Source organism: Medicago truncatula, chromosome 4 (assembly GCF_003473485.1).
Source record: "Medicago truncatula cultivar Jemalong A17 chromosome 4, MtrunA17r5.0-ANR, whole genome shotgun sequence".
Taxonomy (NCBI): domain Eukaryota; kingdom Viridiplantae; phylum Streptophyta; class Magnoliopsida; order Fabales; family Fabaceae; genus Medicago; species Medicago truncatula.
In genome coordinates, this window is record NC_053045.1 from 35,836,867 (window position 1) to 35,864,038 (window position 27,172).

General features: G+C 33.9%; 4 protein-coding genes across 7 annotated transcripts; 1 reads left to right on the forward strand and 3 right to left on the reverse strand.

Annotated features, from left to right (window-relative positions):
* The first annotated feature begins 1,548 nt into the window (after positions 1 to 1,548).
* On the forward strand, positions 1,549 to 4,605 carry LOC25492773 (amino acid permease 4). Of its 2 annotated transcripts, none has more exons than XM_039833295.1 (8): positions 1,549 to 1,735; positions 1,817 to 1,955; positions 2,058 to 2,291; positions 2,387 to 2,480; positions 2,830 to 3,044; positions 3,130 to 3,287; positions 3,378 to 3,605; positions 3,976 to 4,605. In XM_039833295.1, exons 1-8 carry the CDS (start codon positions 1,688 to 1,690, stop codon positions 4,399 to 4,401), a joined length of 1,542 nt encoding a protein of 513 aa, XP_039689229.1. In that variant the 5' UTR covers positions 1,549 to 1,687; the 3' UTR covers positions 4,402 to 4,605. The 2 variants fall into 2 exon arrangements, with proteins under 2 accessions (XP_039689229.1, XP_013456461.1); XM_013601007.3 differs by having other exon boundaries at positions 1,550 to 1,735; positions 1,820 to 1,955.
* A 60-nt stretch (positions 4,606 to 4,665) lies between these two features.
* Positions 4,666 to 6,557, reverse strand: LOC25492774 (protein EARLY-RESPONSIVE TO DEHYDRATION 7, chloroplastic). The gene is made up of 4 exons (XM_013601008.3): positions 5,733 to 6,557; positions 5,476 to 5,642; positions 5,297 to 5,381; positions 4,666 to 5,182 (listed from the first exon to the last, which is right to left on the reverse strand). Exons 1-4 carry the CDS (start codon positions 6,524 to 6,526, stop codon positions 5,005 to 5,007), a joined length of 1,224 nt encoding a protein of 407 aa, XP_013456462.2. The 5' UTR covers positions 6,527 to 6,557; the 3' UTR covers positions 4,666 to 5,004.
* Positions 6,558 to 10,237: 3,680 nt separating this feature from the next.
* On the reverse strand, positions 10,238 to 12,948 carry LOC25492775 (subtilisin-like protease SBT1.6). The gene has a single exon (XM_013601010.3). It carries the CDS (start codon positions 12,863 to 12,865, stop codon positions 10,544 to 10,546), a length of 2,322 nt encoding a protein of 773 aa, XP_013456464.1. The 5' UTR covers positions 12,866 to 12,948; the 3' UTR covers positions 10,238 to 10,543.
* Positions 12,949 to 22,129: 9,181 nt separating this feature from the next.
* On the reverse strand, positions 22,130 to 24,906 carry LOC25492776 (uncharacterized). 3 transcript variants are annotated; one of them, XM_024781600.2, is made up of 9 exons: positions 24,826 to 24,906; positions 24,681 to 24,704; positions 24,157 to 24,248; positions 23,944 to 24,068; positions 23,767 to 23,857; positions 23,412 to 23,558; positions 23,030 to 23,086; positions 22,791 to 22,894; positions 22,130 to 22,640 (listed from the first exon to the last, which is right to left on the reverse strand). In XM_024781600.2, exons 3-7 carry the CDS (start codon positions 24,198 to 24,200, stop codon positions 23,047 to 23,049), a joined length of 447 nt encoding a protein of 148 aa, XP_024637368.1. In that variant the 5' UTR covers positions 24,201 to 24,248; positions 24,681 to 24,704; positions 24,826 to 24,906; the 3' UTR covers positions 22,130 to 22,640; positions 22,791 to 22,894; positions 23,030 to 23,046. The 3 variants fall into 3 exon arrangements, with proteins under 3 accessions (XP_024637368.1, XP_024637369.1, XP_013456466.1); XM_024781601.2 differs by having other exon boundaries at positions 24,831 to 24,896; XM_013601012.3 differs by lacking the exon at positions 23,030 to 23,086.
* Positions 24,907 to 27,172: the final 2,266 nt, after the last annotated feature.

Below are 27,172 nucleotides of genomic sequence, written 5' to 3' on the forward strand. Positions count from 1 at the left end.
TTATTTTTATGAGATTTTGTTGCCATAAATGTTGAAATATGAGAGATGGATTCTCAACAAAATGGAGTTCGTTACAGTTGAAACACGAAAATGGCGTGGATAATTTACCCACCAACCAATCATAATGAGCAATTTATTAGTGGGATCAAGATAGTTTATGGATACCACCTAAAAAGGTGAATGTTTATTGGTTGGGGTAAATTACCCACCATTTTTCCATGGGTACCGTAGTTGTCACCAAATAATAAATAGTAAAGGATATAATAAAAAAATAAGCATCAATGATTTATTGATATTATAAATTGACATATAATTTAGGGGCATGGTTATGGTGCATAAGGCTGCATAAATCCAGAAATGGTTTCTGTGAGTTGTATTTCAAAACTATTAGATGTACTTAATGGTTTCCAGCACCCTGCATAAAATTATGCCAAAACCATTTTGCCGTGAAAATAGTTTCTGTGAGTTGTACTTCAAAACCATTTCTGAATTTATGCAGGGTGCATATTCTTATGCACCATAACCGCACCCATAATTTAGAGCAAACAAATTTTATTAGAATGACTATAACTTAGAATGGGAGAGTATAAAAGAGCAAGAATAAGAGCAATTAAGCCTGTAGTTTTGCAGATTGGATAGGATAAAGATCGCTAACAAGCAAAACGTGTCAATTCTTTCAAAAAAAAAGAAAAGAAGCAAAACGTGTCAACATTGACCTGACCTGATCATGGATTCATAGTGGAATTAGGAACCACACCAAGATCTGCTAGCTAGTGCTATAACAACCAGTCGATGGTGCCTTCAATTGATTAATTAATTAAAAAAAATTACAAGTCGATAATAGCTTATTATCATATTGGTGATATCAGAAGTAGTAATATTCACAATATGATCAGCACCACTGACCATTACTAGTGTTATTACCATGCACAAAATAACAACGGGGATCATACGAAATATTTGTGCATCATATCGTATTTGAATGACAAAGCGAATAGTACTACAATGTGGTTTGAGAGAAAATAAAAAAATCAACAAGGTGACAACTAGGCTACCCAAAAGAATGATGGGTAATTTACCCCAACCAATACACATTAGCCACATAAGCACATATTCATGAACTATCTTAACCCCACAAATAAATTACTCATTTTCATTGATTGGTGGATAAATTACCCACCATTCTTCAAAGGTAATTTAGAAAAAACCACCTTTAAAACCAAAATTATTATAATAATATCGGTATCCACTATGTATTTGATAAAGAGGTACGTCTCTATATTTGAAGTATTATCACACTTTATAACGTATCATTTTCTTATCTCTTCATGATCATATTTTGTTGGATATACCATGTCGGCGTGTATTGAACCATCTATTTATATAGTTGGCCCCATGCACTGCCATGGTTAAAGTGTGGCAGTTTGTTTTTTTCCTCATAACACAAGCCACGCGTTCATAACTATACTAAAGTCCAAAAGAAGCATAATTGAATTCAAGTTGCAATCTCAAATTATCTTTGACATGAAATTTTACTGTACTAGCTATATATCACTTGAAACGTGTTGTACGTTGGTTGCATAATGCACTCTGAATCTCTAATAAAACTTATCCTATAAAAATCCATATTCACTTTTAGCAAAGACCTTTCATCACACTCACTTGTACTCATAGTATTCAGCTAACAATGTTGCCAAGAAGTAGAACACTTCCTAGCAGATTTCAACATGGAGTTGTAAGTGCAATTTAACTAACCAATATTCTAATATCATATGCTCTTTTTTTTTTTTATATATTTGGTATTCAATTTTCTATACAGATAGAAGAGAGGTATGATTTCAGACACTACTTAGAAGTGGAAGCACAACCCAAAATCCAAACTGAGACTGAATCAGTCTCCATTGAGCCCAACTATTCCAAGTGCTTCGACGACGATGGTCGTCTCAAGAGAACAGGTTTAATTTATTGTTAAGTTGAAAATTTAGACCATGTATCCGAGGTATCGAGTTCGATTCCTGTTGATAAAAAATAATAAAGAATCAACTGTTGTATTGTAGGAACATTTTGGACTGCAACTGCTCATATCATCACTGCTGTGATAGGCTCTGGAGTCCTTTCATTGGCGTGGGCAATAGCTCAACTTGGTTGGGCTGTTGGACCTGTTGTCATGATTCTCTTTGCCGTTGTCAATCTTTACACTTCTAGTCTATTAACACAGTGTTATAGAACAGATGACTCTGTTAATGGACAGAGAAATTACACATACACTGATGCAGTAAAGTCTATCTTAGGTAATAAAATCAAACACATGTAATGTAGTCATGTTTGGTATTATTATAATTTATACATGATGAAATTTGATCATGTCATTGTTTTTGGGTTTCAGGAGGAAAAAAGTTCAAAATGTGTGGTTTGATTCAGTATGTGAATCTGTTTGGAATTGCAATTGGATATACTATTGCTGCCTCAGTTAGTATGATGTGAGTTGTTAAAACTTAAGTTTCATTAATTGTTCATTCTTGTTCTATAACTGAACTAACTTGTTGATATTTGAACTTATTTGACCTCAAGAAAATTCTGATTTATACAATAAAAATTGAGTAAGAGTTACACCACTCAATTGGTTGACTGCATACAAGTATCGTATGTTCAATTTATAATATTTGTTTATGAAATGAAATGATGTCACCAAACTAGCATACTTTGAGTAGTAATATTTGATCTATGGTTAATACGTATGAAAATTAATCATTTAAGGGTGACAATCTTGCAAATCATCGAGGGATTAGTCTCCGCAAATGCCTATAATTCAAACTTTCATTTTCTTAGGGCAATAAAAAGGTCAAATTGTTATCATGAGAGTCATGGAAAAGATCCATGCCATATGTCAAGTAATGGATACATGATAACATTTGCTATAGCAGAAGTGATACTTTCCCAAATCCCAGACTTTGATCAAGTATGGTGGCTATCCATAGTTGCAGCTATCATGTCCTTCACTTATTCTGCAGTTGGATTGGGTCTTGGCATCGCCAAAGTAGCAGGTTCAAGCATATTTATGTATAAAGAAATAGTAAACTATTATTAAGTTTTTTATGCAATGTCTCACTCTTATTTTTCATCAAACAGAAAATGGAGCTTTTCAAGGAAGCTTGATGGGAATTAGCATTGGTGCGGTGACGCAAGCTGGAACAGTCACCGGCACACAGAAAATATGGAGAAGTTTACAAGCTCTAGGGGCAATGGCTTTTTCATACTCATTTTCCATTATCCTCATTGAAATTCAGGTAATTAAGATAATGCACGTCATGATAATATACACATTTCTTTATAGAATGCACAATGTTACATAGGAAAGCATGTTTGTTTTGTTGCAGGACACCTTAAAGTCTCCTCCTTCTGAACATAAGACCATGAAAAAGGCCACTTTGGTGAGCATCATGGTTACTACAGTGTTCTATTTACTATGTGGTGGCATGGGTTATGCAGCCTTTGGAGATCATGTACCTGGAAATCTTTTGACTGGTTTTGGATTCTATAACCCCTATTGGCTTCTTGACATTGCCAACCTTGCAATTGTTGTGCACCTAATTGGGGCATACCAGGTATTTTGGATTCTATAACCCTTATTGTTTTTATATAATAAACAACTTAATTAAACGTTAACAGCATCAGTATTTATCATATAAGTGTTTATGTACGTTTTTTTTTATAAGCAAGTACTTAGTATAAGTTATTTTTATGACAAAAGATAAAGTAAAGTCAAAAACTATTTCGATATAAAAAGTTGTTTTTATAACTTATCCTGAAGAGCTTATAAGTAAAGTCTCAAAATGTTTATACTAGTTAATAAACCAATCCGTGCATACTTTGTATCTTATTACTCTCAAAAGTTTGTATCTTATTAGTAATGTAGCTTCTAAGTTCTAAATGATATAGTAGAATCTAATTTAACTCTACATTGTATTGTGTTAGGTATTTTCACAGCCCTTTTTTGCATTTGTTGAGAAGTGGAGTGCACGTAAGTGGCCAAAGAATAATTTTGTGACAGCAGAACATGAAATACCTATTCCTTGCATTGGTGTGTACCAACTCAACTTCTTCCGCTTAATATGGAGGACACTCTTTGTGCTATTGACAACAATCATAGCCATGCTATTACCATTTTTCAATGATGTTGTTGGAATACTTGGAGCTTTTGGGTTTTGGCCTTTAACAGTTTATTACCCAATAGACATGTATATTTCACAAAAGAAGATTGGAAGATGGACTAAAAAGTGGCTTGCACTTCAGATGCTTAGTGGATGTTGCCTCATCATTTCAATTTTAGCTGCTGTTGGATCCATTGCTGGAGTGGTTTTGGATCTCAAGACTTACAAGCCATTCAAAACTAGTTATTAAGTGAAAAAGAAGACTTTTGAGAGTTAGGTTGTATCATTAGCAAAAAATGATAAGTTTGTTTGGGTAAAAAAGAATGTTCAGTGCATTTAGCTATAAGAATTTTAGAATGAAAATTCTAGTTTGACATATTTCATATTTGGATGTAAACATATCTATGTGCAAGTACCACTTTGAAGTTACAAGGAGACCAATTTCTATGTCTAAGAGATGACTATTGATTGTACTTCTACACTTATTTGGATATATATCTAAGAGACAAGGAGGAAAACAAATCAATGGAATTAACAATTGAAAATTCTCACATATCCATTAAATTTCAAGTGCACCATGGACAGTAGACCAGTAAAGAGAACACCACTGTGGTTTAGATATTTTGCATCTGATAAAAAAACTGTTAAACAGCCTATCTAAAAACAGATGGTAAAATCTATATTCTATATTTTGGACTGGTGGAAATGTAACAAACTTAATCCCTTTTTCCTGATCATCTATAATTAACTAAACAATACACTTCTGCAAAAAAAACACTATAAAATACACATGATAATTAGAGAGACAAAACTAACATATTGATAAACTAATAAAACTAGTGTATTATAATTGTTATTTCTTCAGTTGAGCAGAACTTGCTCGGACAGCAGCTTTAGCTAGTGTTGTTGGTTTGATCACACTCTTGGGGTTAAGTGCCTTCCTAAGTTTGAACACAGCCCAAGCTGTACCAATTGCATGCCCTGCAGCATCAAACCCTTCATTTGTAATCTCAGCTGCTTTTTCTCCATATCTAATATGATCAAAACACATTGAAAAGAAAAAAAAAACAAGTCAATCAAACATTCATATTATATCATAACTTATAGAGCAATGGAATAAGTTACAAAGAATTAATTCAACTTACTTGTGTGAAACAAGTCCAGTGGTCACAACTGATGAAGTGGACATAACATTCCTTCCAGCTACTTCAACAGCATCACATACCCTATCTACACATCATATATAAGAATCAGAAAAATAAATAAACCAATACATACACATGACTGCCAAGAACAATAAATAAGCACTTATTAAGTAACTTACTGAATCCATCAAGAGAAGCAAGTAGAACTTCTCCAGGAAGAAAGCTAAAAAACTTCTTCCCTGGTTTAGAGTTCACCACTGAACTAGTAAGGAATCCAGACACCTTAACAGCTCCAGAGAGAACACCAAGAGCCACTTTCTCAGACATCTTTGTCAACTTCTTAACACTGAAAAAAATCCCACATACATAACATCATCAAAATTGCATAAAACACGAAACAAAACATTCAGTGATAGATTTTTTTCAAATTTCTTACCTTTTCATACTATTCAGGGCAAGTGGACTAATCTGTGATTGAGAAGAACCAGGTTGCAACCTCTTCTTCATGAAATCATCACCCCATTTCAATCTATCAACAGTAACATCACCGCACCACAAAATTCCTCTGATCATTTGTCCTGAACCTGCAGCAATCCATCTACCAAATCTTCCACTATAATCCTCCACGTTTGGTGCCAACGTTGTCCAATAAGCAGCAGCAGAATTTTCCTCTACATCTTCCTTTTTCTCCAAAACCTCCCACCCTTTAACACCCTTCACCTTCTCAACAGAAAGAAGACTGTACTTTTCAAGAACCTCATCAAGTTTCTTCAAAACTTTCTTTGACCCTTTTGCCGCCACTGTCAATCCATAGTTCAAAACTTCATCATCACTCTGTGGAAGCTTAAGAGTGAAGAAATAATGCGACTCATCGAGTTTTACTGTTGAAACATCTTTGGCTAATGGCCATTGGATTTGATCACCTATGCGTGCAAGAACTGCTACCACTTTTTCTTCTTCTTTAAGGCTTACTATAGTTAAGTCTCCGGAAGCTAGGTGGACGCTTGAGTCTTTCTCTATGAGGTGGAGAATCACGTTTGGGACAGTGACAAGAACATGTTCTGATGCTTGTGTTTGTGTAGTGTTTTGATATTCTGAGGAGAGGTTGTTGGTGGTGATTGAAGGATACATGGTAGAAGAAGATGAGGAATGAGAAAAGGGTGAATTTGCGTCTGGGTTTGTGGATTCAACTTGAGGGTAGAATGATGTTTTTTGAGACATAGTTTGCATACAAATGTAGTTGTAGAAAAAAATTAGAAATAAGATTAAGAGGACTTATTTGTATTTATAAAGGTGGGAGAAAACCGACATGTCTAAGAAAAGGAAACACGTGTTTGGTGGGGAGTACGTGTAATAACCGCGGATGTTGAGGGATCTGACTCTGCCGACTCATTGGATGGATACACTTTACTAATTACTTGCATTGTAAGTTATTTCTTTCTGATTAAGAAATTGATGAGTGATTTGATTATGATGGAATCGGAGGAACTGAGAATCCTTGGGAAGGCCCTAAAATCCCAACCATTCAGTCCATAATAGTTGGATCATTCTCATACAGGCCTTGACTTCCTCCACCCACTAAACAAACAAAAACTTTTGAAATTTTCTTTCATTATTATTACTCTTCTCATCCTACTTATTTCTCATACATCCTATTTTTTCTTTCTTTCAAAAATGCCTTTGAAGATATTTGGATTTTAAAATCTGAATGAAGTTTTTCCTTTACTGTGGGGTGAAAAAAATGAGTTTTTCACTGATTTGAATTTTATAATCTGAAAATCCTAAAAAATAGAGCGCGTTAATTGCTTTTTTCGAATTGTAGAATCCGAACACCCCATACACAGTTCAGATTATATAATCTGAACTGTATCAGCACAAATTCTGAACATGCTTGTAACATGAATGGTCATTTTAAGGACCATATTAATATTCCTAACTCTCATAATTTTGTTTTAGATCATTGTTAGTTGTTCCTAGTCAAAAAAAAATGATATTCAGGCTATTTGATCCGATTACTCTGAAACTTGACCATAAAATCAGGAAAAAATCCAAAATTCAATCTTTTATACCCATTTTTATTTTATTTTTAATTTTTCATATTCTCAGAAAAATCTGAAAAATTGGCATTAGTTTTATTTGAATTTTAGAATTTTTTTGTGGTACTTTTATATTTTTCTGATTTTATTTAACAAGTTTTTTTTATCATTTTTTACTTTGTTTTTTTGTTGTTTTAAAAATCAAAATTCAAAACTACTGAAATGGGAGAGATTCGGATTAGTGATTATACATAAGCATATTTCAGATTTAAAATGTGCATACCAAAGCATTATGAGCCAATATCCCCAATGTCATTTAACAATTATGTTCCAAAACTCTCTAAAGAATTAAAAACTACTCTCTCTGTTTCAAAATAATAGTCGTTTAAGGTTTGTATATGATTTTTAAATAAATGATTATTGTGTTGATTTCAATGGTAAAATTAGTATCATTTACTAGAATACTCTTATCAATTGTACTTAATAGTTGGATGAAATTTAATAAATAAAGGTATAATAATGAGAGAAAAAAATTAATAAATGTTGCATTGAAATTCTAAAGCCAAGTTATTTTGAGACAAAAAAAAAAGTTAAAGAGACAATTATTTTGAGACAAAGAGAGTAGCAAATTAGAGATGCTCTAATGAATTTAATATCCATTGACTTAACAGATAATTAAAACAAGCCACCTTAGCTTTTATCATTTTCTAAGATAAAACCTTTATTTCTTCAATCTAATCATCTGCGAATTCGATCATATTCTTGAAAACCTTCTCATTGCAAGGTATCCACAAAATTCAGACAAACGCAAACCAAATAACACTGATACGAGCCTCTCGCACTCTGCCACTACATACTAGACCTGTAAGCTGAGTTAAATTCTTCAATGCAATTTTATCAAAACGGATGAATGATTCATCCATAATAGAAACTTTTGCCACAACTCTACACTTGCAGGGCATTCAAACAACAAATGAGTAGCCATTTCAACCACTTCATAGGCATTTTCGCACCGTGATTATGACTCATTTAGTACGCCTTTTTTTAATAAATTATTTTTTGATGGTATCCTATTTTGTAATAACCTCCAAGCCAGTATCACAATCTTCAACATAACTAATCTGTTCCAAGCGATCGCGAGTTTCCACTGATCCTCAGTCACCCATCCCTCAATTATTGCATCATAAGCTTCCTTTACCGAATATGTGCCTTCCATCCCATTAAATCTCAGATTTAATCTTTAAATTATACACATCATCTCCTCTTCCCAACTCGATTCCTCTTGCGGTAAATCTCTTCTCCATCTAAACTTCCATATTCTTTCACCTCCTTCACCCTGAGCAATGTCCCTAACACAAACATTTGTTTTCTTTGGATATTACAAATAAATCTGGGTATCTAATTCTAAGTGGAACTCCCTCCAACCAAGGGTCTTGCCAAACTCGTGTTTCTTCATCCTTCCCTATTTCTTTTCTTAGTTTTTTCAGAAAACTAGTTCAATCGAAATCCCCACAACCTTTTAAGTCTTTCCACCACGATGAACAATTTCTCGCCTCCTTATTGATTATATTGTTTGACTTCCAAATTTGCTAGCCAACCCTCTATACCACAAGCTATTTTTTTCATTACACATTCTCAATTCCCATTTTCTTAGCAACACTGATTTGAACCCCTAATCCTCGCCCTCCCCCCTCCCATCCTATTTTGCACGACAAACTTTATTCCATTGAACCCAATTTATTATCCTAGAATTCTCTCCCCTATCCAATAATTTTTAAAAAAATGAGATTAAATTTTAGAGATGATACATGCTGACGCTTTGAGAAAAGGGCAAAAATAAACTTTTTTTTTGAAGGATGGGCGAAAATAAACTTGTCGTGCATATAAAATTGATTTCAATAAGACAATTTTTCCTCCGATAGGTAAATGTTTGTTGTTCCAACCAAATATTTTTTTCTAATCGAATCAATTGCCGGTTTCCACAATCCCTCTTCCTGATGATCTCCTCTGATCTACCTCAAAGATGTAACACTTCTTCCGCCTCCTCCATTCATATATGATGAATATTAACACCAACAAAGAGGCGTTTGTGAAAGTTTATCTTCAACCCGAGACCAATTTGAATAATTACATGATTGCTCAAATATTTCTACTCTTTTTTCTTATGATGAGTGTATGGTCTGCAAATGTAAGTGTGAAACTACTCAAATTTACCTAGACAAAAATTTAAACTAGTCTTTTATTTACCTTAGACATAAATTTCAATACCCAAATTTTTATTTTATAAATATTTTAAAAGTTATTATAAATTAATTCATCATGCTGTAGCCTATAGATTCCAATTTCCAATCTAGAAATTGCCCCAGTCTACAGAATTTTGTTGGCCTTATTATGCTAAAGGAACTGACAAAATAAATCTTTAACGGTAGAGTTCCATTTACTCCTTGTACCACGTTTCCATCTATCTTTTATCATTTTGTTGCTTAAAAACAAACAGCTATAAGCATGATGCGAGTATTTTTATAATTTTTCATATAGTTTAAGACAGCTATAATAATATCACATGGTTAGGTTTAAGGATAATATAACTCCATTGAGCCAAAAGTAGTTTTATACAAATATACATACATATATTTAAAAACTTTATCTTCATATGCACTATCAGTTGAGAACTTTTCCAACTTTTCCATACGTACTTTACTTATACATTAAATTTGCTTCGCCACCATAGTTATGCTTTGTTTCTTTTTTTAGACAAAAGTTTATATTTTGTTAAGATTGGGTAATGTCGGTACGAAGAAGGCAAGAAACACGAACTTAACTGAGATTGCAAGTAGTAACTACCTATGTAAAGGAAACACAACATTTTTCAAATCATAGGTCAAACTAAAGTTAAAGAACGGTGTAAAATGGAAATCACAAATCATAACTTATCCTATAAATTTCTTTATGATCTATATAACTAGACATCTAAAAGTCTAGAAATAGTACAAGCTGAAGTAAAACCAAAGAAAAACTGTTTAAAAAAGTACACCAAAGCAAAAGCATTACAGTCTTAATAAGTTAAAAAAGAAAAAGAAGAAGAAAAAAACTAAAGATATTTTGTAGTCTAGTAGTATTACTCCGCGTGGCAATTCAATGAGGCACCATTCACACGTGACGTGTGGCATCGATCAAAACAACATGATCGAACCTCATGTCTTGTCCTCCTCTACAACGGTTCTATTTGAGTAACGACAATGGGGCTCCGAACCACATGTTTACCATCCGTCCACGTAAGCGACCCGAAAACCGCTCCAGAAGGATCCATCTTCATGTTTCGGGTATCCGCCGTTACCGTCACAACATAACTCCTCTTCTTCACTCCCTCCGTGAAAACAAGCTTTGACGGCCTCACCGTCACTGTTACCCCCTTAATCTGCGACTCTACATTCACACGATAAACCGAATTCACCGGTCCCACATTAGTCACAGTCCTTATAAACGTCTTTGAAGCCACCTTTCTAGAACCCACCGGAAACATAGCCACAAATGACGGGTAATTTAGATTCTCCGGTGAAGACTTCCTCACCGGACATTTCTCCTGTTTGCGTGTAATTACCTGAATAACCTTAGGTTCATAACCAATAGCACAGAGAAAATTAACATAATCACTGTTAGTGATATCATAAACCAACCCAGGATCCATTGCTCTACCCAAATTAAGATGACCCGACCCAAAATCATAAGGTGTGGAATTGTTTCCGGTAGCCTCATCCAGCATTGGGAGGTTTCTGTTATCAAGAACAGAAGCGGTGGTCATCATGGCGGATCTCACGGCGGCGGGACTCCAATCAGGATGAGCAGATTTCAACAACGCTGCGGCACCGCTAACATGCGGTGCAGCCATTGAAGTACCAGACAAGATATTAAACTCAGTTCTTCGTGTATCAGAATCAAGACCGGTGGGACCCACCGCATCAGACCAAGCTGCAAGTATATTAACCCCCGGAGCAATTAAATCCGGTTTAAGTAACTGTGGGTTCAAACCGTTCGGTCCTCTGGCTGAAAAAGAAGCTAGAACCGGAGCTGGTTTGATTCCCAGGATAGTTCCTTTGAAATCAATGGTGGCCGTTGGATTCGCGGTTGAGCTGATATAAGCTTTGATGATATCTCCTTCGTTGGAACCAACGGCACAAGCTGGAAGAAGATGAGCGTCTCCGACGAGTCCTTCACCGTTTGAGATTCCGTTTGCGAGAATCATTCCAACGCCACCAGCTTTCTTCACTACCAACCCCTTCGCAACCCTAGGGCTACTTCCTCTATCACACACTACAATTTTTCCTCTAATTTGTTTTGGATCTAAAGAATTTTCCATGCAGAGTGAATCACCAAGAACACCGGATTTTCCAGGGTAAACTAATTGATACATTTTACCTTTTAAAGCTGCACCGGAGTAGAGGGATACACCAGAGAATTTTCTTCCGTCTCCGATGATGATTTGAGATGGAAAATCACGATCTATAGTGCCTGCTCCTACGGTTGTTAACCATGGAGCGAGGTTGGTTACTGACATTCCACTTGGTCCATCGTTTCCGGCGGAGGATGAAACGAAAACTCCTCTTGAAACAGCACCGTAAGATCCGATTGCAATCGGGTCGAGATAGTAAGGTGAAGCTATACCATCTCCGCCGCCGATTGAAATAGAAATTACATCAACGCCGTCGTTGACGGCTGCGTCAAAGGCGGCGAGGATATCGGAATCGAAACAACCGGAGTTTTTCCAGCAAACTTTGTAAACTGCTAATCTAGCTTTCGGAGCAACACCTTTGGCGATACCGGAAGCGTAACCGGACATGTTAGCTTGGAAAGCGTAGCGGCCAGCGGCAGTGGAGGCTGTGTGGGTCCCATGACCGTCGGCGTCACGAGGGGATCGAAACTCAACTGTTTCGTTGATTGGGTTCAAAGGCCCAGCAGAACCAGCACCAACTTCATGACCTTTGGAAAAGTATCTAGCACCGATGAGTTTTCTGTTACAGTTTCTGGGTGAGAATTTTTCACCAGATTCACAAACTCCTTTCCAACGACGTGGAATAGGACCCAAATTCATATCAGAGAAGCTCCGGCGTTCAGGCCAAATGCCGGTGTCAAAGACACCGACAATTACATCGGATCCATAATCTGACTCCGACCAAAGACCTCGCTGGTTGCGAAGTCCAAGAAACTGAGGCGAGCGAGTTGTGTGAAGCTGTCTACGACGATCCTCGAAAACAGCGAGGATAGAAGGATGGTTGCTAATAGAAGCAACTTGTTGGCGAGTGAGTACTGCAGAGAAGCCATGGAAAGCAGTGTCGTATGTATGAAGGATATTGGTTTGTTCAGTGAATTCAGCTGTGTACCAGTGATAGTGGGTTGGGAAAATGGAGGGTTTGGAATAAGAATTGACACGGAAAATGAAGGTTTTGGGAAGTTCTTCATCTGAAGAAAGAACTTGGTTTAGGGAAAGTGAAAAGAAGAAAAGGAAGAAAACAATGGAATTGAGAATTTGGCCCATTTTGGACACAGTGATGAGTGAGTGAGTGAGGGAGGGAGTGAATGGGAAGTGAGTGTGAAGGGAGTGTTATAACGTCCACAAATGAGTGCAGAATAGAATATTTTCCTTTTGTTTTTAAATAAAATTCGAAAAGGATAATAAGAAGAAAAAATAGAATACTTGTAATAATACTAATTGTCGTTTAATGTAGTAATTGATTGTGTTGAGTTATTTTTTAATTTTGGTATCTACTATCTAGTGTACAATTGTCAAAGTATGTATCTTTGTTGTTGTCACTTGGGTCTAATGAGTCAGCCTAAAATCCGCTAGATTGCTTGAGAATTATTTTGCGCCGCACTGTTTAAAAAAGGAAAATTTTAAATTATTGTGGTTGTTACTTGTTAGTGTTTGTTTATTTGTAGAAAATCTTAAAAATTTGTATCACAAAAGTCTGAAAACTAACTAATTCCACTCAAATTCATAATGGCGATTTTCATAGGAGAAATCATAATGCAAATAGTAAGCCGAGAATAAATCTTTTCCAATTTAAACACTACATCTTTTTAAAACAAAATGATTGTTGTTTAAGCTTTCCTATTGATAAAATTATTTAGTTTGTTTTTCATTAAAGTAAAATGGTAATTTAAAAGTAGCTTAGCTTATATCATATTAATTAAAAGATACAATTAAAAAAGAAAATATTATTATTGCATTTGAAATTAAAAATGACATTTATTTTGAAGCAATTTTTTTTACTTAAGTAACACTCAAATTCAAACAGATAGAATATAAGTTTCCTTCAAAAAGAATATAAGTTATGAGTTAGAATCTAGATATAATAATGTAGCGGAGTTAAATGTTTGGATAGAAAAAATATAATGAGAACATAATTGATATTAATATTATATACAATGCAATCGTTATTAGGGAAGCCCAAGCCTGTGAAAATTTCATATATTTTGTTGCCGACTCAAATATCAGTCATATAGCAAGTTTAAATGGTCTAAATTACGGAGATACCTTAGTAGAGTGGATTTCCTACCGTGGAAATTTCTCTTAATTTTCATTTTTAAATCCTCAATTAAATTTATTTTTCATATGTTGCGATTTCACTGGGTCCTCCATTCATTCTAGAGGATTCAATCATGATACCTTATTGCATTTACAAGAGTCAAAGAACTTAATCAGTGTACGACAATGCACACACTCTGAGCAGTAACTTAGAACAGCTCCAGCGGCAGGATTTTAGGACCGTCCGCCAGCGTGTCTTTCAGTTTTTCAGCATGTAATAATCATTTCTTCATGAAGCAACGTTCATTAAGCATTATTTTATGACACCTGGTACAAAAGGATTTGCATATTATTAAAATATTGATATATGAATTAAAATTGTGGGATCATGCATTGGTTTTTTAAAGTTGCACCATTGAAACAAAATATAAGTGAGTTGCTTCAAGATGATGTGGCTTTAATTGGACACACAAATTATTTTTAGATAAGTGCTCTTAAGATCGTGGCAATGTATGAAAATGAGTATGGTCTAGGCACGGTACTTTAGTACCATTACCTATAATTTTAACAAAATACAGGTACTCAAATGCAATATTTGCATGGGTACGTAGCAACCTTAATACTCGTGATTGTAGCTGATACTTGTGTTTTTATCCTTTGAGTGTCTTGTATCCTTGGATCCTCAATATTTTTTACATAAGAGCTAATAATCAAACCTGTGACTTACTTAAGATGCACACAACACAAGCCTCTTACCACTTGAAAAAATTGCAGGTGTGTTCCTTCCTTATTTTTAATAGCCAAACCTTTACTGTTATATATTGAATTTACATTTTTTTTTTGTTGAATTGAATTTACATTATTTCTTGCTAATATTTTGTTCCAAGTTTAATGTAAGAGACTTACAAGGAAATTAGTTACCATCATAATATCATATAAATCTTATGAGTTATCTTCTTACCATCCAAGAGAGTTCATGCACTTTTTCTCGAACATGACAATTGGGAGACATACCTAATATTTTAGCTATTCGTTTTCCATGAAGTGGTTAGGTTTCTCATGGAAGTCTCGATACTTATATGTCCAGAGACTCTACGTCTAAACTACAATTTCGACGTGTTTAAAAAACTTGCATAACTTCATGAGGAAAAGATTAAAAAGACTTGCATATATAAAGGTTATTATCCATGCAAATTTGCCTCGTAAGTGAAAAACCATTAATTCTAGCTTGTCCACTCGATTTAACAATTAATGTAATTAAAATGAAGAAGAAAAAAATCAGTATATGAATATCTTTAAACACTACCCTTTTTTTTTTTAAGTCAAAACATATATTAAAAATGGAAAGACTAAATTAAACATAAGGAGTGCCTAAAAAGAAATTAGAACAATGTCAAAAGTATACAAAAACATGTCAAATCGAAACGCTAAAAGACAACATCGTAATACAAATAGATGGACTGGTCTACAAATAATGGAAGTAAAAGAAAATAGGTATGTGAGTCTTCAACGATCACCAATAATTTTTTTTGAAGGAAACGATCATCGATAATGAAGTTCAACATGTAATTTTTGTTTGTAAAAAGTCTGCGAATTACGCTCCTTTCAAATGATCCAAATACTAGCCAACTAAATCACTTGAAAGCAATGACGAATGTTCCTCCTAAACAAATGAGAACCACTGAACTGCATAACATGCACGTAGACATCAAACGAAAGATCATTTAAAATCTCCAACTACTTCAAAATGGAAGACCAAAAGCTACCAAAAATATCACATTTCAAGAATATGTGATGATACTCTTCTCCTTCCCATATCCACTTGGATATACCAACGGACCTATAAGAAAAACTCCACGACAAATCACATTGTCTTTAGTCGTCGTAATTTTCCCATTCAACAATCTCTATGTGAAAAAAAAGACTTTTAAGAGGCACCATTTATTGCAAATGATATTTGTTAAAGGTGCACGAACTTGTTGCTCGTCATGAGTCAATAAATGATTTACTCCTTTTATTAGATAACCTTCATGTGGATCGTGTTTCCAAATCCATGTAATCGCTATATTATCCTGCAAAAGAATATTGTCCAGCAAAGAGCAACACTCAACTACTTACTCCTCTTTCAAAGTAAAAAGCCTCTTTCTCCACCTTCAAGTATAAACCTCAACCCCCAACCTAACTCCCCATCTCATCTACTGAAATATTACTATTAAGATAATGGCTAAAAAGAAAACTAAATATAAAATTCCTTCTTCTGGGCAAGGATTGTTTCAAAAGGAAGAAATTTCATCATTGCCAATTCTACGCGCCAAACTTTCCTCAAACCAACCTCCTTTGCTCACATGAACGTCTTTTCTACCCACATAATTTTTTTCACCATCTAGACGCCTCAGAACCTCCTCCCTTATTACGACCTCCATATACCACATACTTAGCTACCAACACTTTGTATCATACGCTCCATGATCAATGTGTAACCTCCAACATCACTCAAATTTATCTTTAATTACACTAAAATTTATTTCTCAACTCACTTTTATATAACGTATACAAACATAAGTCACTTTATCTTTAATTACCTTTTAATCGGAATTAATTTAAAATCATTTATTTCAAACACAAAACCAAACAAACATTAAGAATATAAAAATAAAAAAGACAATGTAATTGTAAAGCCAACCAATCATTACAAAAAGTAGTGAAAAGGAAAGTTTTGTTATAGAAAAAGTGATTGCCCTCAATGCCAACGAATTTCAATTTCTATACTCCTAAATACAAGCAGTACCTGGTTACTGAAGTGCTGAAAAAATCCGATATACACCATCATCATCCTCAAAGACACTTTTTCTAAAGCCTAAATCATCAATTTAGTTAAGGAAGATATGAAGAAAAATTCATCAATTTAATCTTCAAAATATATGAAAATTTATAAATATAGTTGCAAACAGAAAATACATCAACATATTTTATTCCCTCAACAACAACAAAATAAATCAACAAATTTTATACAATGTCAAAACTATTTACTGTATGTTTTAAGAATTAAATTGAACATGTAATTATACTTTATGATTAAATTGATGGTGCAAGCAATGTCACGTAAGTGTAGATTAATTGGTAGCCATTAAGAACATTGCGTGCAAGAACTTTTTTATATATGAACATGTAATTATACTTTATGATTAAGAACTTTTTTATATATGAAAATAAGGATGCTGCTTTCTTTTTTGAATGCTTCTAATATTTTAAGGTCATGTTAATTAATACATCTTATTCGTTAAAAGAAAAATAAAAGTAAATTTTATATTGAAAAAATAGTTTTTTACATTTTTAAGATGTTGACTATATAAATTTCAAAAGAATTTTACACTATTTGGTTCATTAACCAACGTTTTTGAAACACTTGTTACATTTTTCATAATTTTATTCCAAGTTTGTGACAAGATCCAACCATGAAATTTTATTGGTTAGCAAGCGTGGCTGAAACAGCATATGGCAACAATTTACAATGCTTGATGTTCCCAATATTCCTTCTCTCCATCTACACAATTTTTTACACTTTCGACTTGCAGAGCTTGTTGAGGAATGGCCAAAGGAAGAGGCAGAACCAATTTTTGGTGCTTGAAACGCGCGTGATAATCAATATGTACTGCTACTATTAGCTTTCCTTTTTCCTCCATCTGTTGAAACTAAGCAAAAGACAAAGGGACAAAGTGTCCCTAACTCATCCATTCTCCTGCATCGGACGGCTGATATTTCATTAGAGAATAAAAGATATCATTTGTGGGACCATCACAAATTACATGAACGGTGGAGATTGCGTTGCACAGACATTTGTGGTGTGTAGGACATGTGATGATTTCAGTCATTCACGGCCCCAAGTGTGGTATGGTCCCATATATTATCCTTCTTTGCCTTGCTTTAGTTTTCCTTTGAGCTGGAAAGTTGTTCTCTCATAGTTTGGATTTGACCATGACTCATGAATTATGAGTTTTTATGTTCTTTATGATAGATAAAAAATTAGAAAAAGAGAAGATTATTACTACAGTAGTTTTCTTTATCATTTGGGAAAAAAAGAACTTGTTTCTTTATCTTGAGATGAGAAAAAAGAACTTGACTCTTAGACATCAAATAAATACAATGAGAAAAGTTGAGATCAACAATTCCTCCAAATCTTTAGGATAGTCTTAAGAAGAATTGTATTCTTTGATAATCAATCGGTCTTTTATTTCTTTATCTTGAAGTATTCTCATAAATAGGGCTGAAAATGAGTCGAGTCGAATTTGTCTGAGTTCGACTCAATAAGAATCGACTCAGCTCAAAACTCGATTCGAATTCAATACAAATCTTTTTCAGCTCGTTTAATGTTCACGAGTAACTCGATTCGGCTCATTAGGTTCAACTCGTTTGCTCAAGTAATATAATTCAAAAGTTTTTTTTTATCAAAAATGTATATCTTGACAATTTAATTTATTTAAAAAAAAATTAAAAATTTAACTAAAATAAAACCATTGACCTTGTCGGACTTAAGACCTGCTAAGGAAAATTCAACTAACATTAAACCATTAATGACTACTACTCTAGCGCAGTTAAGTTGGTATAGTAGCACTTATACACATCTCTTTTATAACTACTACTCATCACTAATGTTGTTAAACTCCCCGATGTGGGACTAAATTTAGTACATATATCTATGGTTAAAAGTCCATACATGTTCGTTTTTTTACAAATCTGCACAAGTATGTTGTAAACTTCTTTTCTTTTCTTTCTCTCTTTGTTATAATTATTGTTAATCCTTAATTAAATTAGTATTATTTCCTCTAAACACAAGTACATAAACATCATGGGAAGTGTGTAATAAATTACATATTTTGTCTTTAATATTTAAGTTTATCCTCTATTAATATTTACTAAATAATATATATATATATATATATATATATATATATATATATATATATATATATATCGAGTTAGCTCATGAACCAACCGAGTCGAACTATATAAAATTCAAATTCAGCTCATTTATTTAACAAATTTGATTTTCAGCTCAAGTTCAGCTCATTTGTTCATGAACCAAGTTCAACGAGTTAATTGTCGAATCGAGTTCCGAACTATTGTCGAGTTGATTCGATTCATTGTCAGCCATCGTAAAACAAGAGACCAAGATTTGGTCTTGTACATCCGAATATGACTAATTAAATATAGGCTTAATGATGTGTTTCGTCCTTGCAATTAGACATTATTTAAAAATTAGTCCCTGTAATCGCTAATTTTGGCAATTTACCCTTGCATTGTTTAATCATTTAAAATTTCGTCCTTTGACCAACTTAATCACTGTCACGTCATCAAATTAGCAAAATGACATGGGAATGGACAAAAATATCCTCGTCATCCATTCGTGAAATGACATTTTTACCTCTGTCTTCATCTTCTTCTCATAATAAAGACGAGGGTATTTTTATCACATGATATTGAAAAACTATAAATTCATCATCATTATGGTTCCTGAGTAAACCACAAAATTCAGCATGAATATATTATCAAGAGAACTTTCATTGGCATTAGCCTTAATAATTCCTATCATAACAGTGGTTAGAGGTGTCAAATGGGTTGATCCGGCCTAGCCCGAGAGGCTCAACTGCGTAAATGGGCCAGCCCGACCCAACTCATTTATAATTGGGCTGCAGATTCTTGAGCCCCACCCATTTTAGTTTCTTTTTTATTTTTATTTTATTCACTCTTTTTATGTATTTTTTTTATATATTAGTTACTTTTGATTTTGAGATGAACAATTCCTCCAAATCTTTAGGATAGTCTTAAGAAGAATTTGCTAATCAATCAATCTTTTATTTCTTTATCTTGAAAGTAAAACAAGAGACCAAGATTTGGTCTTGCGCATGCGAATATGACTATGTAAAGATATATATCAAATTGGATCATCTCATTTTCTCTCCTAACTCTGTATCTAAATCTTGATCTCTTTTTAATTAATTTTTTTTTTATATGAACAAAGATAGTGAGATTATGAAAGATAAAGAGTTTAGAGAAGAAATGAGAGAATAATGAAGGAGAATATCCATATCCGGCATATAGACGTGGTTGTTAGTCACACCTTTCGCAATCAGTTCTAAGGTTGATTATAATTTAGTTTCTATAACAGTATTTTTCATGCCAACATGTCAAACTATATCTAGACCATTCAAAATTGCAAGTACATCATCTATTAAGATAGAAGTGACGTCACATGATTTTGAAAAACCTTAAACTAGTTACAAACCCGTGCTTCGCACGGGTTGAATTACCTTTTTTCGAGAAATTTTGTTGTAGAGGAACGGATTATTGTAGGCAAACACAGATTTGTTAATTTGGTTAAAAGGAAACTGATTCAAATCATACATATTACATGCATATAAATCCGAAAAACGGTAAACAATAAAAATATGGCACTTACCTTCAATTAGTTCATTTACCAGAATCTGAAAAACAAAGATACATAAACATAAAAGTTGGATGCTTAAAAGCAAACTGATCCCAAACATAGATATTACCTTTTTAGAGTGAGGAAATATAGAAATTTGCCGATTTTATAGAAATTTCGTTCGAAGGAAAAAGTGAGGAAATTTCACAAATACATGCCATTCAATCATAAAATCATAAATTTCGTACAGAATTATGCAAGATAAAAGTTTAGATTCTACTACGATCCTTTCCAAGTCAACTGAAAGCAAACCATCGAGGGGCCGTAAGCGGTTAATTTGTTGTAGAAGAGAGATGTTCAAATTAAGAAATATAGATGCTGCTCATTTGATTGGTCATTGATAGTTTTCATTGCTCATGAATTATTTAACAAAAAACAAAGTAACATGCTGGGTTGCTACAAATACAATTCCTTCCTATAATTGGTGTTGTTTTGGAAGACATGACAATGACCTTCATAACTGCACTTCCTAAATTGCAAGGTATGCTCTATTTGTGAAAGAAACACATAGGCATATGTATGACACCTTCCTTCTCTTGGTGCTTGTATTTTGGACCAGATTCAAAGTCGAAAGCTTTAACCTATAAATTAAGGCCTAATCTAATATTCAAATACGTATAATTTTATAGAAATTTGTCTAAATGAATTATAATTACCTTTACTCTTATAATTATAGAGAATTTGTAAACTAACTATTTATTTTAGTGTTGAACTTTATTCTTTCAAATTTAGATAATATAGTATAAAATAAAAATGAACAAATTAAATGAAAATAAATGATAAACAAATATACTTGTGAAATAAAATAGAAAAAGGTAGATATACGGTCACGTTAGTGCCGTGTTTCCGCTAGTCCATGTCAAGGTAATTAGAAAAAGTAAGATAAAAATTGGAGTGGTGATACATGTACCACCCCATGTGGCAATACACCCTTTACACCCACATAAAATTCTGACATGTGGCAATCTTGACCCCACATAAATAGAAGATAAAGTGTGGTTGTGAGATGAAATTACCAAAATATCCCTAATACATGGGGTGTACAATGGGATGTATGAATAAATGGTGTTTATGTAACATTTTTCTAAAAATTGAGAGGGAGAGAGATGGAAAATATTCAAGTTTTTTTTTTTTTTTTTTTATCAAAGAGATGGAAAACATTCATGTTGTCCGTGCTAAATCAACCCTTCGCTTGCATATTCAAAGGAAAACCCATGGTTATTGGTTAGTGCAGTGGTAAACAAAGTCCATATAATGTGTTAGTTGTAATATTGCGAGTATCATGTAGTGGGGGGATGTCTAAATATGCCATATTTGGGTAGTTTTGGAGTACGTAGCTACGTGCCTACATTTGTTGAGGGAGAGTATCTCCCTCACTCCCCTGCAATGAGCTTGTGCTTTTGAGAACTTTGTTCTCTTTTACTTTTAAGACTAAATAAATCACCCCATGTTTCCATAGAATCTATGTTTTAGTGAAACAATAAAATAATTGAAGAAAAAATTGTAACTGATAATAAATAAATTTTCCGACTGTTTTTACATTTTGTCCTATAGTTACTCGTTCATAGAGAGTTAAACTAAATGTAATTTTTTTCTCTCAAGCATACATGGAAATCAATTTTCTTTACTATAAAAATAATAATCAAACATATGTAGCTCACCTAATCAGACTCCTTTCACAAAAGTTCAGCTACACCCCAAGTTTAACTACCTGAGAACTTGTATATTACACAATACCACATCACTACCGACACTACATGAATCTGTATGGCAGTGCAGTGTACATATAATGCTACAGAAAGGAAAGTAAATTATATTTATTCAAATAGGGAATTTAATTAATGCTACAGAAAGCAAAGTAAATTATATTTATTCAAATAAGGAATTTAAATCTAGAATTGACAAAAGGATGGAAGGAGGCAGAAGGAGAAAACCCTCCAGTCCAAGCACTTGATGGATTAATTATAAAGGGCATGTTTGAAGAAAACTTGCTTTATGCGATACTGAAGACTGTGCCTTGTATGAAACAGCTGAATTACAAAGGCTGACATAATTTCAAGGCTCAGTTTAATGTAGCAGCAAATTGTTTGTCTCCTTTTTCTTCTTAATGACTTCTAATCATGTACTTTCCAATTTGGATATACAAAGCTATAAATGAATGGAGTAGTCATTTTAGTTTGATGTCAAGACCTCTAGGCAGGACCTGGACCCATTGCACCTGCTCACAATCTCAACATTTCAGCCCTCTTGCTTCTCTCCATTACTTCCACAAGCCATTCTGCACTTTCCCTGATCCCCAGCCTGCAACATTTCAAAGGAAAAAGTGATTTGAACTGGAAACGTAACAAAGAATTAGGAAAAAAAATCCCATAGACTACAGGACAATAACACAGAACTTCAAGGGTCTGTGCCCCCTTAAGATTTAAAAAGTTTATACAACCTCTCACTTACCCATCATATGATGACACGGCTTCAAACATGTAGACTCTTTCGTCCAGCTTCTTTAAATCTAGATACCGAGCTAGTTCTTCAGATGATACTGCTTCAGGGAGATCCTGCAATAAGAAGAATGTTCAGCAGGAAGCCATCATTGTGTTGATACACACACCAAAGAGGGCGAAAAAAATAGGATCACAACAACCGAGGAAACCAAACATTTTATAGGACAAGGAGTGAATAGTTACACTCACTTGCTTGTTTGCTAATATCAAAAGAGGTGCTCCTTTGAGATCCTCATGTCGAAGCACCTTTTCAGGTAAATAGATCAGTTATTAAATTATCACTGTGCTGTTTAATTTCAACATATCTAGTACTATTGCAAACTTGCAACTGCAAGCCAACTCCTTAAAGAAGTATATATTTAGTTATTTACAAATACTAAAATCAAGTCTCACTAACCAAGTGCAGACTAAGTTCATGTTGAAGGATAAGATAGTATAAACACAGTCAAAAAAGGTGGAAACTTGAAAGATGCTATCGCTAATATATTAATCTTGATGTACAATGCTGACATGAATAGAGAAAGAACATTTCAAATATCACTTAATAATATCTAAAAGTTTGTATACGTACCTATTTGATCCAAACAAAATATTTGAAATTGAAAGCTTATCTATGCTGCTATAAACCACATTCGAGCGCTCCAAAGTGTCATTGGTCCAAATGACTGAAACCATAACAGAAAATGCTAGGAGTGCAATGGGGACAAATATTTTCAGCCTGCACTTCAATTGAATAAGATTATGCAGTTAGTAGATAGAAACGGCTGTATAAACAATCTTGAAGTGCAAGAAAAAAATAATTTAAGAATCTTTTAAAATAAAAAACCATCATCTTGAAAACAAAATGAATGCAATAGAACTACTAAATCAAACACTATTGACTACATGATGCTATAAACATCATTCACATAAGAAAAGAAGCTTACCTAGCTCTAAACGCCTCAACAACTGGATGCTTCAAATTAATAAGCAACTTAGAATCCGACCAATTGTTGCAAAGATTTGGCTTACCATTATCTAGAAAATAATAACCAAATAATTAACAAAAACAAAATGGCACACATCAAAAAACAACAAAAATTACAAATGTACAAAACAATAACCTGCAAGCTTGCATTGAGCGTGAGTTAATATCAAAACAACTGACCCTCTATCTTTCCGCTTAGTAAGAAATGTCATCAGTTGCACAGAATAACTATCCCATAAGGTCACATCCACCAAATTTTCACTACATCATCATGGACACTTTCAGATTAATACAAAATGCAATAACAAAACAACCAATAATCTGGCATCAAAAAATCATAAAACCATACCTCTCATCTCTCAGCACAATATTAGTGCAAGGTTTTTTTCCCATCACCAATCACTGTTGTCTTACCAATCTCATGGATAACACCAATGATTTCTTAAAAAAAATTAGGGAATAATCAGTAATCAAAAGATCCGTTTATTTGCAACTTAATCACAGCTTATTACTTTTGTCTCAACATGCAATTGTCTCAAACATGCAGCCAAAATCAAATTAAAAAAAAAAAAACCCAAAAACACATAAGTCAATTTTAAAAAACATTAACTAACACTCATTAAAAAAGCAAAACAACAAAAAATCAAAAACAGAACACAAAATATGAACCTATACTGCAAATAAGAACAAACCTTTTAATTGCATAAAAACAAACCGCAGGAAAGAAAAGAAAACTATACTAAAAAAAATATGAACCTACGATCAAAAGCAGAGACATCAACAACCATTAAAAAAACAGAACAAAAACACATAAAAATTAAAATAATTGAACAAAAAAAGCACATGCAAAGCAATCAAAAACAAAACACAAACCTTGATGCTTGATCCCAAAGAAACCTGAATAAGAAGATGAAAAACAGGATCAGAACATAACCAAAGCAAAAAATAACGAAAAAAAATTATAAAACAGAAACATGCAAAGCGATGAACCACAAACAACAACTGAAGAACAACGAACCGGACCCAGAAAGGATGAGAAGAAACGGAACCGCACTCACTCAATTGAACCATATGAATGAAGTTATGAAGTAGTGGGAATAGCTCAAATTGAAATCCCACAAGTACACATATATATAGGTCAAAGTGAGAAATTACTAATTTACGAAAATGCCCTTCTATAAGGGCAAAATGGTCCAAAAAAGGGACAAAGATTGTCCTATATAGTTTTTTCTTTTTGGTACAGATTGTCCTATATAGTTAGTAGATTCATTTGTAATTATGGTTCTTGAGTAAACCACAAAATCCAGCGTTAATATATTGTCAAGAGAATTTTCATTGCCATTAACCTTAATAGTTCCTATCATAACAATGGTTGATGCTAAGATACAACCTGAGAAGCACAGTAAGGGTGGTCGCATACCAAAACGCATCGAGAATAACATGGACAAAGTTAATTATGAGTAAGTCTATTAAACTAAGTGTTTTTTTCGGGAACAATATTATCTTGTACAAGATAGAGAATCTTACATTGATCACAAACACATGGAAGAATGTGTTATGTTGTCCAAGATCTCGTCAGAATCTATGGAAGTGTCATGTTGCCGACTAAACGGAAGAGGGTGTATCTGCACAAGCGCTTCGACGTCCATGTCAGATGGGAAACCAAAGGAGGTTGGGAGGTCTGAGGGAAATAAAATATATTGAAATTGTAGTGAAATCCTCTTTATATAGACATAATGTAACACCCCGTTTCCCAAAATCAACTAAATAATAATATCTCAACAATCAGAGTAAAACCCAAACGGGCATGTCACACTACATTATCAAAATTTCTTAAATAAAAAATATAAAAATCTATTTAATTAAACATTCTTCACAAAATCATCATTAAACTTGCAGCGGAATATTTTTCAACTTAAATAAACCCCAATAATTGTTCTTGGCATAAAAGCCTCATCAAAAGAAACCAAATCATCCATAGGGCTACAACAACAATATTTCAAAATTGATACATAGGAAAGAAATTAAGCAATAAAATCTCATCCCACGTATCAGAGCCCTAGACACTTTGAGCCACCACCTACTACTCAGGATCACCTGCAAGTTACCCATAGGAAGGGCAACATTTTCAAGCAGAAGGGGTGAAATTCTCAAACAATAAAATTAATATATAATAACAACAAATCAATCTAACACCCTATCATCATAATAATTTCTTTCAACATTTATAAGTATCATCATTATCAATATCAACAACCAGGCAATCAAAGACCAACGACATAGACTCATGCACACTCCACAACTCCACTAAGACTCCTCTACAATGCATGTGGTACCATATCAGGACCGAAGCCCTCACCGCTATAGAATGGTTAAAGCATTCTTTTATCAGGACATGAGTCCTCTCCGCTAACACCGCTTTGAACAACATAGTGTTCCACCTCTTTGAACGACAAGGCGTTCCAAGACCGAGGCCCTCACCGCTTTTATGCTTATGCAACTGACCCACTTGTGTATATCTACATACAACTTCAACAAATGCATATGTATTTATATGACTCACCACCCCTTTAATACAACATGTTCATTCACTTAGTTCAAGTACTTCAACATCTCCAAAATTCATAAAAATTAACCAAATCAATTATCATTGTGTTTCAGTAGGATTTGATACTTATACAAGGGTTATATAAGCTAAAAGGAACACTTTAAGATACTAAAAAGGGTCCCCTAATGCACGAAGCAAAAATTCAGAAAGTGGCTGACTAGGCTCAGCTCGCTTAAGCGACCAGCTCACAAAAGGTTGGGTGGGGTTTTGCTCGCTTACAGCACGCTCGCGGGTTCGCTCAAGCGAACACAATGTCGTAACTAAAAGTTCCCCTCGCTAACGGCTCGCTCATGGGTCGCTCAAGCGACCTGGCTTCTTCAAGTTCTGGGCAGCGATCTTGATCGATCGCTTAAGCGACCACTCATCCGAGCAGGGCAAAAACCTACGATTTCAGACTGCTCCTCACTCCAAAAACCCAATTTTAATTCCCTGATCACCCAAAAAGTTTTCCAGCAATTGTTTACAGGTCCTATACACAACTAGGCATCGAAAGGAACACAAAATATGCATTAACAACATCAATTCAACTCATTCCAACAATCATACAAAACTTTCTCAATTCATTCAACCAATCCGAATGTCATTCCGATTCCAAATGTAGCAACATTATAGATTAAGAAATCATACGGAACATCAAATTACAACACATTAAACATGATTCTTACACCTTTTCTTTCAAAATCAACATCACACCCTAATTCTCAATTTTATCTTCAAGAACTATTCTATTATATTAATTTTCAGAAATTATACATTA